Source organism: Peromyscus californicus, unplaced genomic scaffold, assembly GCF_007827085.1.
Source record: "Peromyscus californicus insignis strain IS unplaced genomic scaffold, ASM782708v3 Scaffold_13__1_contigs__length_99412109, whole genome shotgun sequence".
NCBI classification, from domain to species: Eukaryota; Metazoa; Chordata; class Mammalia; order Rodentia; family Cricetidae; genus Peromyscus; species Peromyscus californicus.
The window spans coordinates 68,647,281-68,659,264 of record NW_026294424.1 but is presented as its reverse complement, the minus strand read 5'-3'; the positions used below and the strand labels follow the sequence as shown (position 1 = coordinate 68,659,264).

General features: G+C 46.9%; 1 protein-coding gene and 1 pseudogene across 1 annotated transcript in view; one reads left to right on the top strand and one right to left on the bottom strand.

Moving 5' to 3' along the window:
• Window positions 1–2,426: 2,426 nt before the first annotated feature.
• On the bottom strand, window positions 2,427–7,991 carry LOC128108767 (histone-binding protein RBBP4-like; annotated as a pseudogene).
• A 201-nt stretch (window positions 7,992–8,192) lies between these two features.
• The window catches only part of Chic2 (cysteine rich hydrophobic domain 2), a 50,496-nt gene continuing 46,704 nt past the window's right edge, over window positions 8,193–11,984 (top strand). The window contains exon 1 of the mRNA XM_052735176.1: window positions 8,193–8,318. Within this exon, the coding sequence (XP_052591136.1) occupies window positions 8,200–8,318 (119 nt within the window). The 5' untranslated portion in view covers window positions 8,193–8,199. The remainder of the gene's footprint in view (window positions 8,319–11,984) is intronic.

Genomic DNA, 11,984 nt, shown 5'->3' with positions numbered 1-11,984 from the left:
CTTCTGGCTCCTCTGTTTTATGAGCCTAGGGCTCTAGGAATAATCTGCAAAATTAGTCTGTGGAGTTAAAAGATGATAGAGAAGAAAAATGAATACAATCTGTATTTTTTGTTTATAGTGTTTGATTTAAATAAGATAAATTTTAATTAGACACCATTGAAGGAATGTAAGAGAATCTTACAGAATCCATTTTTCTTTAAATTTATGATGAAAATATTTTGGAGACAGGATTTGAATTAAATATGCATACATAGTGTGAGATGACCCAGAAAAAACTGAAAGCAAATGGTTCCATACACGTAGCCGCCTACTCTATATTTTATTAATCTAGTTTAATTGTCCTTCGGGTGTTGGAAAGACAGAGGTGTAAGTAACCCAAATATTTGTCTGGTGTTTCACTTGTTTGCTATTTTGAGACAGAGTCTTGCTATGCATCCCTGGTTGGCTGAGAACTTGCTGCAATCCTCCTGCCCCTGTCTTCCAAGTGCTGGAATTACATATATCTACCAACATGCGTAGCTTCTACTGGTGATTAGACTACATGGTGAGGAAACAGTCTGTTTAGATTCAAGTCCTGGTTCTAATCCTGCTATCACCACCACCACCTCCTCCACCACTACCACCACCTCCACCACCACCATCACCACCACCACCACCTCCTCCACCACATCCTCCTCCACCACCACCACCACACCATCACCACCACCTCCACCGTCACCACCACCATCACCACCACCATCACCTCCTCCTCCCCGACCACATCCTCTGCCACCAACCACCTCCACCACCTCCTTCTCCACCACATCCTCCCCCACCCTGTCCTCCACCACCAACCACCTCCACTTCCTTCCCCCCATAACTACCACCACATCCTCCTCCATCTCCACCACCATCTCCACCACCTCTTTCTCCCCCACCAAAACTACTACCACCTCTACCACCACCACACCACCACCACCACCACCACCTCTACCACCTCCACCTCTACCACTACTACCACCACATCCTCCTCCACCACATCATCCTCCTCCTCCACCACATCCTCCTGCTCCACCACCTCTTCCACCACACCATCTCCACCATCATACCATCACCGCTGCCACCACCTCCATCACCACCACCTTTACCAAAGGTGAGCTTTGAGGTTTAAAAAGCCCACACCATTTCTCAGTCTCTCTTTCTGCCTCATGCTTGTGGCTCAGATGCAAGTTCTCGGCTACTGCCTGCCTGCTGCCGTGCTCTCCACTGTGACGGCGGCCATGGACTCTAATCCTCTGGGACCATGAGCTCCAAATTAAACTCTTATGAGTTGCCTTGGTCATGATGTTCTGTCACCCAATAGAAACGTATCTCAGACACATGGTATCTTTCTTATTTGTAGACATCTGTCTTCTTGTTGTGTCTGCATGTAATGGAAGCACAGCTCATTTCTCTGGGGGCTGTGATCTAAGGGCACAAATTCCATTCAGAGGGCTCTGTCCCCTCGACCAGACATCTCCTGACAGCCTCACCCGCTAATGCTATCACCTTTCCAGTTGGGGTTTCTATATACAGGCTTGCTACTGCTGCTGTTGGTTTTTGAGACAGTCTCACTTCATAGCCCAGGATGGTTTGGAACTGTTGATCTTCCTGCCTCAGCTTCCCAAATTCTGGGATTACAGGTGTGAAACACCACATGTGGACCTATCTATAAGTTTTGTGGGGACACAAACATGTAGTCCTTGGGATGGTGACTTTTTTTTATGTAGAAAAGCAATTTACTCCTTATAAGCATGCACACAGTTAGTCAAGGAGATAACAGGTCCAATGGTCAGATAAGTCAACCAAAATGGAGAGAGTATCAAAGTTATCAAAGACTACCCTCCTCCCAAAGAAAGAAACTCTTATCAAGGAATAATATTGTAAGGATTATGTCCTTATTACGTCATTAGTCTGCGATGATGTCCCAGCCTAAAAAGGGGGCATGCCCTCCCGCGGGGCCCCCTTGTTCTGTATTCTCTCTGTCCTCTGCATAGTCTCTCTCTCTCTCTCTCTCTCTCTCTCTCTCTCTCTCTCTCTCTCTCTTTCTCTCTCTCTCCTAATAAAGCTCTAAAAAGGTAACCATGGCTCATGATTCTTCTGCCACCGAAGCATCTAGCACCAGCCATGAGTGCCGCTGTGTTAACCCCTTCAAATATAATTAAAGAAAAATAAAACTGACATGGGTGGGTGGCGCACACCTTTAATCCCAGCACTTGGGAGGCAGAGGCAGGTGAATCTCTGTTGTGAGTTTGAGGCCAGACTTGTCTACAAAGCGAAATCCAGGAAAGGCACAAAGCTACACAGAGAAACCCTGTCTCGAAAAACAAAAATAAAAAACCCCAAAAAAAAAACACCCCAAAACAACAACAAACAAAACAAAAAGGTTCAGAGGAAAATGGGAGAGTCTAAAAATCACAAATGCACACATGTCTAGGATCCTCATCCTCTGGGTCCATGCATTCATCATTATAAATGTTCAGGCATTCATTATTATAATTGTTCTCTGCCATCTGCCTCACTTGTACAATATTATATCTTGATACAGAACAAATCAACCAAGGTTCACTAGGCTTCTAGGAGAATTCAGGGATCTTGGCAGTGTGACCACCATGAATAATCACCAACTCTGGTGGGCCATCTTCTGCATCTTCTGGGCTGTTCTTCTCCAACTTTACTTAAGTCCCAGGCACCCCATCTACAATCGGTCTCACCAGAAGCCAAGAGTTAGTCTCATTGTGAGGTGACCACTGAACCTGGAATATTTCATCCTTATGTGATTCAAAGGAATGCAACCTGAGTTTCAGATTACTCAGATCCTGCAAGGCAACAGTCTTGTCAGCTGATGCTATGGCAAGAATGAGCTCATTACGAGGACTGAAAAACAGGCAGTCTACTTCAGTAGTGTGAGCAGCTTCTAAGTGACTTGGTTTGGAAGTGCGGTTTGAATGGCTATCACGAATCTTAAGTTTCTGATCATCCACAACTGCCTAAAACAGATGCCAAGAAATGTCTACAACTGTATGTCCTGTCGAGATGGTCTTTGCACCCACCACTTTTCCTTTCTTTGGAGTTGTACTGCTGTCCCATAGGCAGATGCTGACGTCATCTGAAGAACTAAGTGACTGCTGAGATGTTGCGCTCTCCAGAAGTGTCTGGTTTAGAAGGATGCTTTGTGTAGTCAAAATCAAGAATATCACTGGATGTAGATTTTGTTGCAATGATGCCAGGCTTCTGGGGAATATAATAAGCGCTGTTTACTTCTTCATGGTTGATCTTGATTCCAATTTGTTTTCTCACCGACAGAACCAACACTTCCAAATTCTCCTGTCTCACTATTGGGGGGTGTATAAGGAGCCCTGTTTATTTCTTCATGGTTGTTCTATGTCAGTTTTCCCATTGAAGGAGCCAGAACATCCAAATTCTCCTTCCTTACTATTGTGGTGTGATGCATCAAACTGAACATCAGCATTAGGGGGCCGGACACTGGCTATCACAAGGTGGGTTCATTCATCTGATGTGTGTGTGTCCCCAGGACAAGTCAATGAATGCTGAAATCATTCCCTTCACATCTGTTATATCTGGAAGCCACTGGGCAGTTAACCTGTATTACTCCAGGCCATGGGTCACCATCAAATCATAAAGAAATGGGTATTCTTTTTCTATATTTTATATTCCTTATTGATCATCAAAGGCTGCTTCCTATTCAACTGTGGTGGCAGGTGAGCCCCAGAACGGTGTGGGAGAAATCCTGGGACTGTGTGTTTTGGGAGGGGTGAGGAGGCTGCCCACCTGGAATGAGTGACTTAAATATCAGAAAGTTCTAGTCTGGAGACTAGGAGGTCAAAGACCAAGGCTCCAGTGTGTGGAGAGCATTCTCCTGGCTTTCAGGTAGCCATCTGCTCACATGGCAGAGAGGAAGAGGGTGGGGTTTCTGCTGTCTCTATCAAGGTAGACATCCTGTTCTGGAAACCCAGCTGTTAGGATCATTTTAAACCCATGTAGCTCTCAAAAGCCCCATATCCTGAGACCATCATCACATTGAGGATTAAAGTTTTAGCATATGAATTTTAAGGAAGGATACAGTGCAGTCCACAGCACATTTATTTTCTCATTTGGTCCTTCATAACTCCATGACAAAGGTTCCAGTTAGGGTGAAGAAGCTTAGAAAGATAAATGTGGGGACTGGATAGATGGCTCAGAGGTTAAGAGCACTGGCTGCTCTTCCAGAGAACCTTTGTTCAATTCCCAGCACCCACATGGCAGCTCACAGATGTCTGTAACTTCTGTTCCAGAGGATCCAACACCCTCACACAAACATACATGAAAGCAAAACACCAATACACAAAAAAGTAATATATGTATATCATAAATGTGCCCAAGGCCACTTAGCTCTGTCCTGACAAAAGTTGGAGGTCTTTTCTGAGGGGATTGGGGGTGAGGTTTCAAGGCAGGGTTTTGTTGCATGATATTTGTTTACATTGTGTGAAGATGTGTCACTGTGATTGGTTTAATAAAGAGCTGAGTGGCCAATAGCTAGACAGAAGTGAATAGGTGGGACTTCCATGGAGAGAGAGGCACTCGGGATGAATCTAAGTACGGAGATGCTAGTGAGACATTAAGTTGGATGGACACATTTTGAGAAAGGTAAAAGTCACATGGCAGAACATAGATTAATAGAAACATGTTAATTTAAGTTATAAGAGCTAGCTGGGAACAAGCCTAAGCTAAAGGCCAAGCTTTCATAATGAATAATAAGTCTCCACGTCATTATTGGGGAGTTGGTGGTCCCAAGAAAGCCTGACTACAGGGTTTCTCTGTGTAGCCTTATCTGTCTTGGAAATCACTCTGTAGACCAGGCTGGCCTACAACTCAGAGATCCTCCTGCCTCTGTCTCCTGAGCGCTGGGATTAAAGGCATGTGCCACTACACCATACCACCACTACTGGGCTAGTTGGAGGTCTTTAAATCTAGGAATAATAAACTCCTCACTATCCGGGAGGATGAGACAGAAGGATTGCCACAAGTTTGAGGACACGTTCCAGGCCGGGCTGGGCTATGAAGTGAGGGGCTGTCTCACTCCCACGCCCCCCAAACAGCAACTAGAACCTTGCCTCCTGGGGTCACTGAGAAGGTGTCCTGGTTGTTTTGAGCCATTTGGTCTGAAGGTAAATGGAGACATGAGGAGTATGGACAGGAACTTGAAAGGACAGAAATGTATGCAAGGGTGGGTACTGTGAACACAGGAGAACTCCTGAGGTATAGGGGGAAATACCAAAAAGGTTGGTTCATCCTCAGGAAAGGCGGAGGAAGTAGTTTGGCAAGAAACAATCCTGGCAGGCTGGGGGTGGAGCCTGGAATTATGATGTCAACTATTACAGAGAAACACTTGACTCATCTTTCTTCATCCTCTTGGCCTCATTCCCAGGTCTCACGCCCTTTTTCTGACACTGGTAGCTTCTTCAGAAGGGGAAGAAGAGTCAAAAAGAGAAAAAGCAGCTCCTCTTTACACCTAGGCAGTGGGCGTTAGAATGACCTCTCTGTGGGGTCCGACAAGAGTGCTCTCCCCATACAGCGCCCGTGTTGAGAGTGAGGTCCTTGCAAGTCCGCTGATGCCTCATTAACTCCCAATGTTTGGCCATCATGCCGGTCATGAGACGTCTCAATTCAGAAAACATGATCTTCCCCTAAGGCGGGATCTGTGGAGGGTGCTGGAGAAGGAAGGGGTCTGTTACGGTTTTCTCCACCGGTCAGTCAGTCCCTGGAAAGCTCGCTCTCAGCTGTGCGGTCAGCTGCTGTCTCTACTGAAAGGAGAATTCTGGGTCACACACAGCATGAAGGGTGTGGGCCCTGACCAGAACAGGCCCATTTTTCTCCTCCTTACTCCCATTTTCCCCTCCTTTTTTGTAGCCACTCCTTTGAGTGCGGCCGCTGGTCTCTTGGTTAAGGCCAAGGAGGAAGTTCAGGAGCTTCCTGCAGCTAATGTGTTGGAGTTGAAGTCCCGAGTGAGACCATTAAATGCACATGGAACCAAGAGAAAGGTCACAGAGGGTCTCTGAAACTAGCAATACTTTACAGACACCAACACATGACACAATGCGGAAGGATTGTGGTGATCTTCACAGCAGAAAAGCTGGGGAGAATCAGGAATGTTGCCTGTGACTATATTCACTGTGTGCCAGGCTCTCTCCTAAGCCTTCCACATGTGTCAAGACAGTCTGTCAAGTAGCCCAGAGGGGTAGATACTGTTATCTTTATTTTATTTTAGAGACAAGGGTCTATTGCAGCCCAAACTGGCCTCAAACTGGCTTTGTAGAGTGACTTTCAATTCCTGATTTTCCTGCTTCCAGCTCTCAACTGCTAGGGTTTTATAGATGTGTGCCACCATGGCCCGCCTTTGTTTTCCTGTTACATAGGAAAGACCAAGAAGTTAAATGGCTTGTCCGGGGTCCCATAACAAGTGGTAGACTGAGATTCAAGGCCAGGCTTCAGAACTACCAAACTGAGCTGCCTCCTATGTATGGGCTCCATTGGAGACCTCCGCATACCCTCTGAACACCTGACAGAATCACAATTGCTTAATGACAGATGTGACTGCCAGGGACTCTAACACACATACGCATACGCACAACTTGTCACATAGTTGGCTCAGTGTTTATTGAATGAATAAATCTGGGAAGGTAGGTCTGACACACCAACTATTTTTCCCTTCCTAGCTCACTGCCTCAACTCTTTCCAACATTTAGTTGCTCAGCGTTTCTCACCACCCGCATTAACCTTTGTGCATTTTCTGCTTGGACAAAGACCCATAAACGAACTCCAAGGATGTGAGCACTCTGTGGAGAACCATCTGCAGGACCCTGCCTGGGTCCAGCACAGCTATGCTCTCCTCCCCAGTACAATGATAAGCTCTCCTTACTCCACTGTCCATTTTGTCCTTAGGAGTCCTGTCCCTGGGCTTGTTTGTATGCCTGGCAGACTCTCGATTATGAAACCAAGTCCAAGGTGACCCATCCATTAAGCCAACTGCTCCTCCTTCCCCTTTTCCCCCCTTTTCTCCTGTCCCCTTCCCCACTCCCTTCTTCCTCTCTTGTGGAGGAAACTGGTAAGGTTTTAATGGAAAAGAACAGATTATCTTCCGTTAGGGAGTTGAAGCATAGAACTGCATTTTCTTAATTGGAACCCGGAGAATTTGTCAACTTTTTGATAGTATGATGGCGAGATTTCTTGTTTAAAACAACCACCGCCACCAAACAAACAGACCCGGGGCTGTACTTGAGAGGCTAAAAGGACCAGATATTTGACTTTTGGAGATTTTTGGGAAATCAGGTAGAACTGCGGACAGGAACGCACTATTCCTGTTGTTGGTCTCAAGTTGGGGAAGTCAACCAACTTTGGTTGGCATCGTGTACTAAAAAGACACTGACAAAAAAAACAAAACAAAACAACACTGAGATCAGATGATTCAGCTGGGTCCCCACGCCAGAGATTCTCTCTTCCAGCCAGGGGCTTCGTCCGTCCGTCGGGGCCCGTCATTGTTTTGGGCTAGAGATGACTTCAGCTTGGCTTTCGGTGTCGAGTCGGGGGTGGAGGGTGGGGTCGGGTGGGGCGGGTCATCGCCCGGGTCCTCGCCGACGCCGCCTTCCGGGTCGGTGACCCTGGAGCCTGGGGGCGGGGCCGCGCCGGCGGCTGGAAGCGGAGGCAGAGGCCGGCGTCCCGGGAGCGCGCGAGGCCTCCCGCGTGCGCGCGCCCGCCCGCCCGCCCTCGCGCCCGCGCGCCCACGCCCGCGCCCTCGCCCGCGCTCCCGCCCGCCCCTCCGCCCGCGCTCCCGGGAAGTCTCGCGATGCGGTAGCCGGCTGCTCCTGCTTGCGGGTGGCTCTGGCTGTTGCTGTGGTTGCCGGAGTTGCGGCGGCGGCGGCGGCGGCGGCGGCGGCTCTGGCGGGGGTGGTGGCGGCCCCGGCGGATGTTGACATTGTGTTGTTGTTCCTGCCCACGGTAATGGCGGCGGCGGCGGCGCTGGCGGCGGCCGGGACCGGGTCTCCTCAGTAGCCAGAGCCGACACTGCCGAGCGCCAGCTCCGCGGCCTCCGCGCCCGCAGCCTCGCCAGCCGTCCCCCCCCCCCCCACTCCCCCGCGGCCGCCCCAGAGCCAGGGCCCCGGGCGGGGGGCTCGCCGGCGCGGGATGGCGGATTTCGATGAGATCTACGAGGAGGAGGAGGACGAGGAGCGGGCCCTGGAGGAGCAGCTGCTGAAGTACTCGCCCGACCCGGTGGTGGTCCGCGGCTCCGGTCACGTCACCGTGTAAGGAAGGCCCTGCGAGGGCTAGGACGAGGACGGGAGGCGCGGGCTGGGTGGGCCCCGGTACCCCCTCGGAGTCCTCTTTTCCTTGAACCCCCGTCCCCGGTGACTGGCGCGGGACGGGGGGGGGGGGGCCTTCTGGAAAGGCCGGCGACCAGGAAGTGAGAACTTGCTCTGTTTCCATTTGTTTAGGACTCCCAAATGGGGACAGACACTGCCTTGCCTCCCCTCCCTCCCATGGTCCTGGAGCAGGCCCCACGGCCCGGGGGATGTGTGGGATCCCAGCAGGGAAGATGGACTGCTTTATGGGCCATCCCTTCAGCCTAGGGATGGAAGTGCCTATATATTTTATGGGATCCACCTTGGTAAACCACCCCCTCCCCGTTATCCTTCGGGACTGTGCCATACAGTCTGTTGACATATGTCTCAGAGGTCAGATCTGGGATGTAAGACCCCAGTGGCCAATGGGTACGGGTGAGGTTTACCGTGTTGTGTCTGTCACACATAGCCACAGGGCTTCCCAGTTCCCTAAGAGTAAATTTTTGCAAAACTAATTCAAGTTTCTGCCATTATATATAATAGAAATATACAGGTGGACATAAAACTAGGCAGAAAGATACATGTTTGCAACGAATTACAAGTACTGAGTTTCCTGTAATCGTTCTGCTTTGGGGCAGGACTCTCGGTTGTCTTCTTGTTTGATAAGGGTTCCTGTAAGGCTTATTAGCAACATCAAAAGCCCAATATTATTCAGATAATAAGGGATGAAAGCACCCTGAAAGGTCATGACTAATAAAGGAATGTGTAGACTTGAAGCAAATAATGAGCTGTCCGGAAGGAGGAAGTTCTCTAAGTTTTGTAACATTTCCCTGATAAAGTCCGGAGTTTGTACAGCTTAGGCTATTTGATACTCTTTTGCAGCTGATATCTCTGGCTAAAAGTCATAGCTCAAACTTCCTGTCCTTACATATCGCTTCATCACTGATATAAAAAGGCAGCGAGGCTGAAGATGTCTGGAGCACTTTTCATTGTGTTTTGATGTAGGGTGAGTGGGATGTGCTGTGAATAAGTCAGTGAGTGAAACAGTGAGACTCATACGATTGTCAGCAGAGTCCTTCCATTTCTCAGTGTTGCTGAGAGCAGTCATACTGACTAGCCATGTTGTTGTTTGGGTATGCTTATGTAATGCTTTGGTTTCTTAGCACCTGTTAAGTGTGTATTTAGGTGACTTAGCAGGGCAAAAACACTGCATAATCATTGCCCTATTACATGGATAAGGAGAGGGGACTTGCACCATAATAACAGCTGTTTTAACCATCATTACACGCTTAATTAAGGAATATAGCCGATTATGAATAATACAACTTAAATGTCTATCACAATATTTTTAGTGTCATAACCTGCTATTTAATTTTTAGTTTGACTCTTAGGACTTTTTTTCTTCTTGTTTTAAACTTAAGGACTATGGGTGCTTTAAGAAGCAATTAATAACAAAAAATGGATGTGGTGGCGTTTGTCTAATCCCAGCACTCAGGAGGCAGAGGCAGGTGGATCTGTGAGTTACAGGCCAGTCACGGCTACATAGAGAGACCCTGGCTCAAAAGGATTTCCAAACTTTTTCATGTTGTCTGTGATGGTCCTTAAAATCCTCACGTCAAATCAAAGCTGGGTGAATTTTATTTACAGAGGTTCAGCCAGGGCTGGGCATGAGGCTCAGTTGTAGAGTGCTTGCCTTGGGTTCAGAACAGCACAATGAAAAGATTCAAGTATAGTTGTAATGTCTCTTTTCAAGAAGAAAAGCTAAACACTTTGTTGGGAAATAGAATAGGCAAAGTGCTCAGATGGTTGGTTTGGTTGTAGTTGACTATTTGGAGTGGTTAACAGAGTGGGAAATAATTATTAATGGTTTTTTATCTTATCTGTCTGTTAAAATCACCTGGCATTGTGCGCAAATACACACTAGCCTCTTTATTATTATCAGTACTGCCAATTGCAAGTCTAACAGTGATTCATTTAGTCTAGTTTATCTGCCCATTAAAATCATCTGGGGAGCCCCAACATTTGCTCCACTCCCTTTCTAGGCCAGTGGTCCACATATGATGAGGCTCTGGTACGTGATCAGGTCGGGGAGAGTCTTACAGGTGATTCTGATCTGTAGCTAGGACGTCTGCTCCAGACACTGGTGATGGTGGTGTTTGCTCACAGTAGCAGTAAGCCTTAATATGTTTGTGATAGTTTGGTTGTAACCTTCTTCCACCACTTTTTATATGAATTACCCATCTATGTCTCTTCAGTTCGCATGATGATAGCTGTGTTCAGACCTCTTTAGATTAAGGATGAAGTGAGCTAATGAATGTGAAGAATGCACTAGTGTGCTACTGTGCTCAGGGAATATTAGCCTTCATTGATTATTACCCTCCTTAGGTAATTTTCTACTTTGAGAAAGATATGTGTAAAATACAGCATTAAGAAATCAGCATTGGAGCCGGGCGGTGGTGGCGCACGCCTTTAATCCCAGCACTCGGGAGGCAGAGCCAGGTGGATCTCTGTGAGTTCGAGGCCAGCCTGGTCTCCAAAGCGAGTTCCAGGAAAGGCGCAAAGCTACACAGAGAAACCCTGTCTCGAAAAACCCAAAAAAAAAAAAAAAAAAAAAGAAATCAGCATTGGGCTGGGTGGTGATGCGCATGCCTTCAATCCCCATATTGGGATCTCTGTAAGTTCAAGGCCGACATGGGCTACAGAGTGAGTTCCAGGAAAAGGGCAAAGCTACACAGAAACCCTGTCTCGAAAAACAAAACAAAACAAATAAACAAACAAAAATCAGCATTGGAGCTGGAGAGATGTCTCAATGGTTAAGAGCACTGGCTGTTCTTCTAGAGGACCTGGGTTCAGTTCCCAGCACCCATGGCAACTTACAATTTCTGTAACTTCAGTTCCAGGGGACCTGACACCCTCACACAGACATACATGCAGTCAAAACACCAATACACATGAATTAAAAATATATAAGTTATTTTAAAGAAAAAGAAATCAGCATTGCCATTTTTAAACCAAACAGTGATTCATTTAGTTAATTCTTTTTTTTTATTCTGAAACAGCTTGTATATCTAAGAATCTTGGTGCAGTGAAAACCTCACCCTGTTTTGTGGTGATATAGATTTGTATAGTAATATAAAACTTACATATGGCCATCGTGCATAATATTAGGCATACTAGATTGTATAGCAAAGTTAGCACCTGCAAAGGTTTTTGAAATTGGTGTTAATGTGCTATTATAACTGTTGAATGTGTTTCATTTTCCTTTCCTTTATAAGTATAAACAGGAAAGCTATTAATAATTATAGTAAAACATGGGCTGGAGAGATGGCATTTGTTGCTCTTACAGAGGACTGGGTTTAGTTCCCAGCACCCACTTGGTAGCTTACAACCATCCGTATTCCAGTTACAAGGATCCAACAGCTTCTTCTGACTCCCATGAGCACTAGGCATACCCTTGGGGCACAGACATAGAAGCAGGCAAAACACTCATACACAAAAATAAAATAAATCTTTAAACAATTAAAAATCACAGTAAAACATGCAAGCTTACTCCCTGTTTTAGCTGAGAAGTTGGTTAAAACACTCTTCCCTGGTCACTTGGAAAGTAAATGGTGTTCTAAACAGATTACA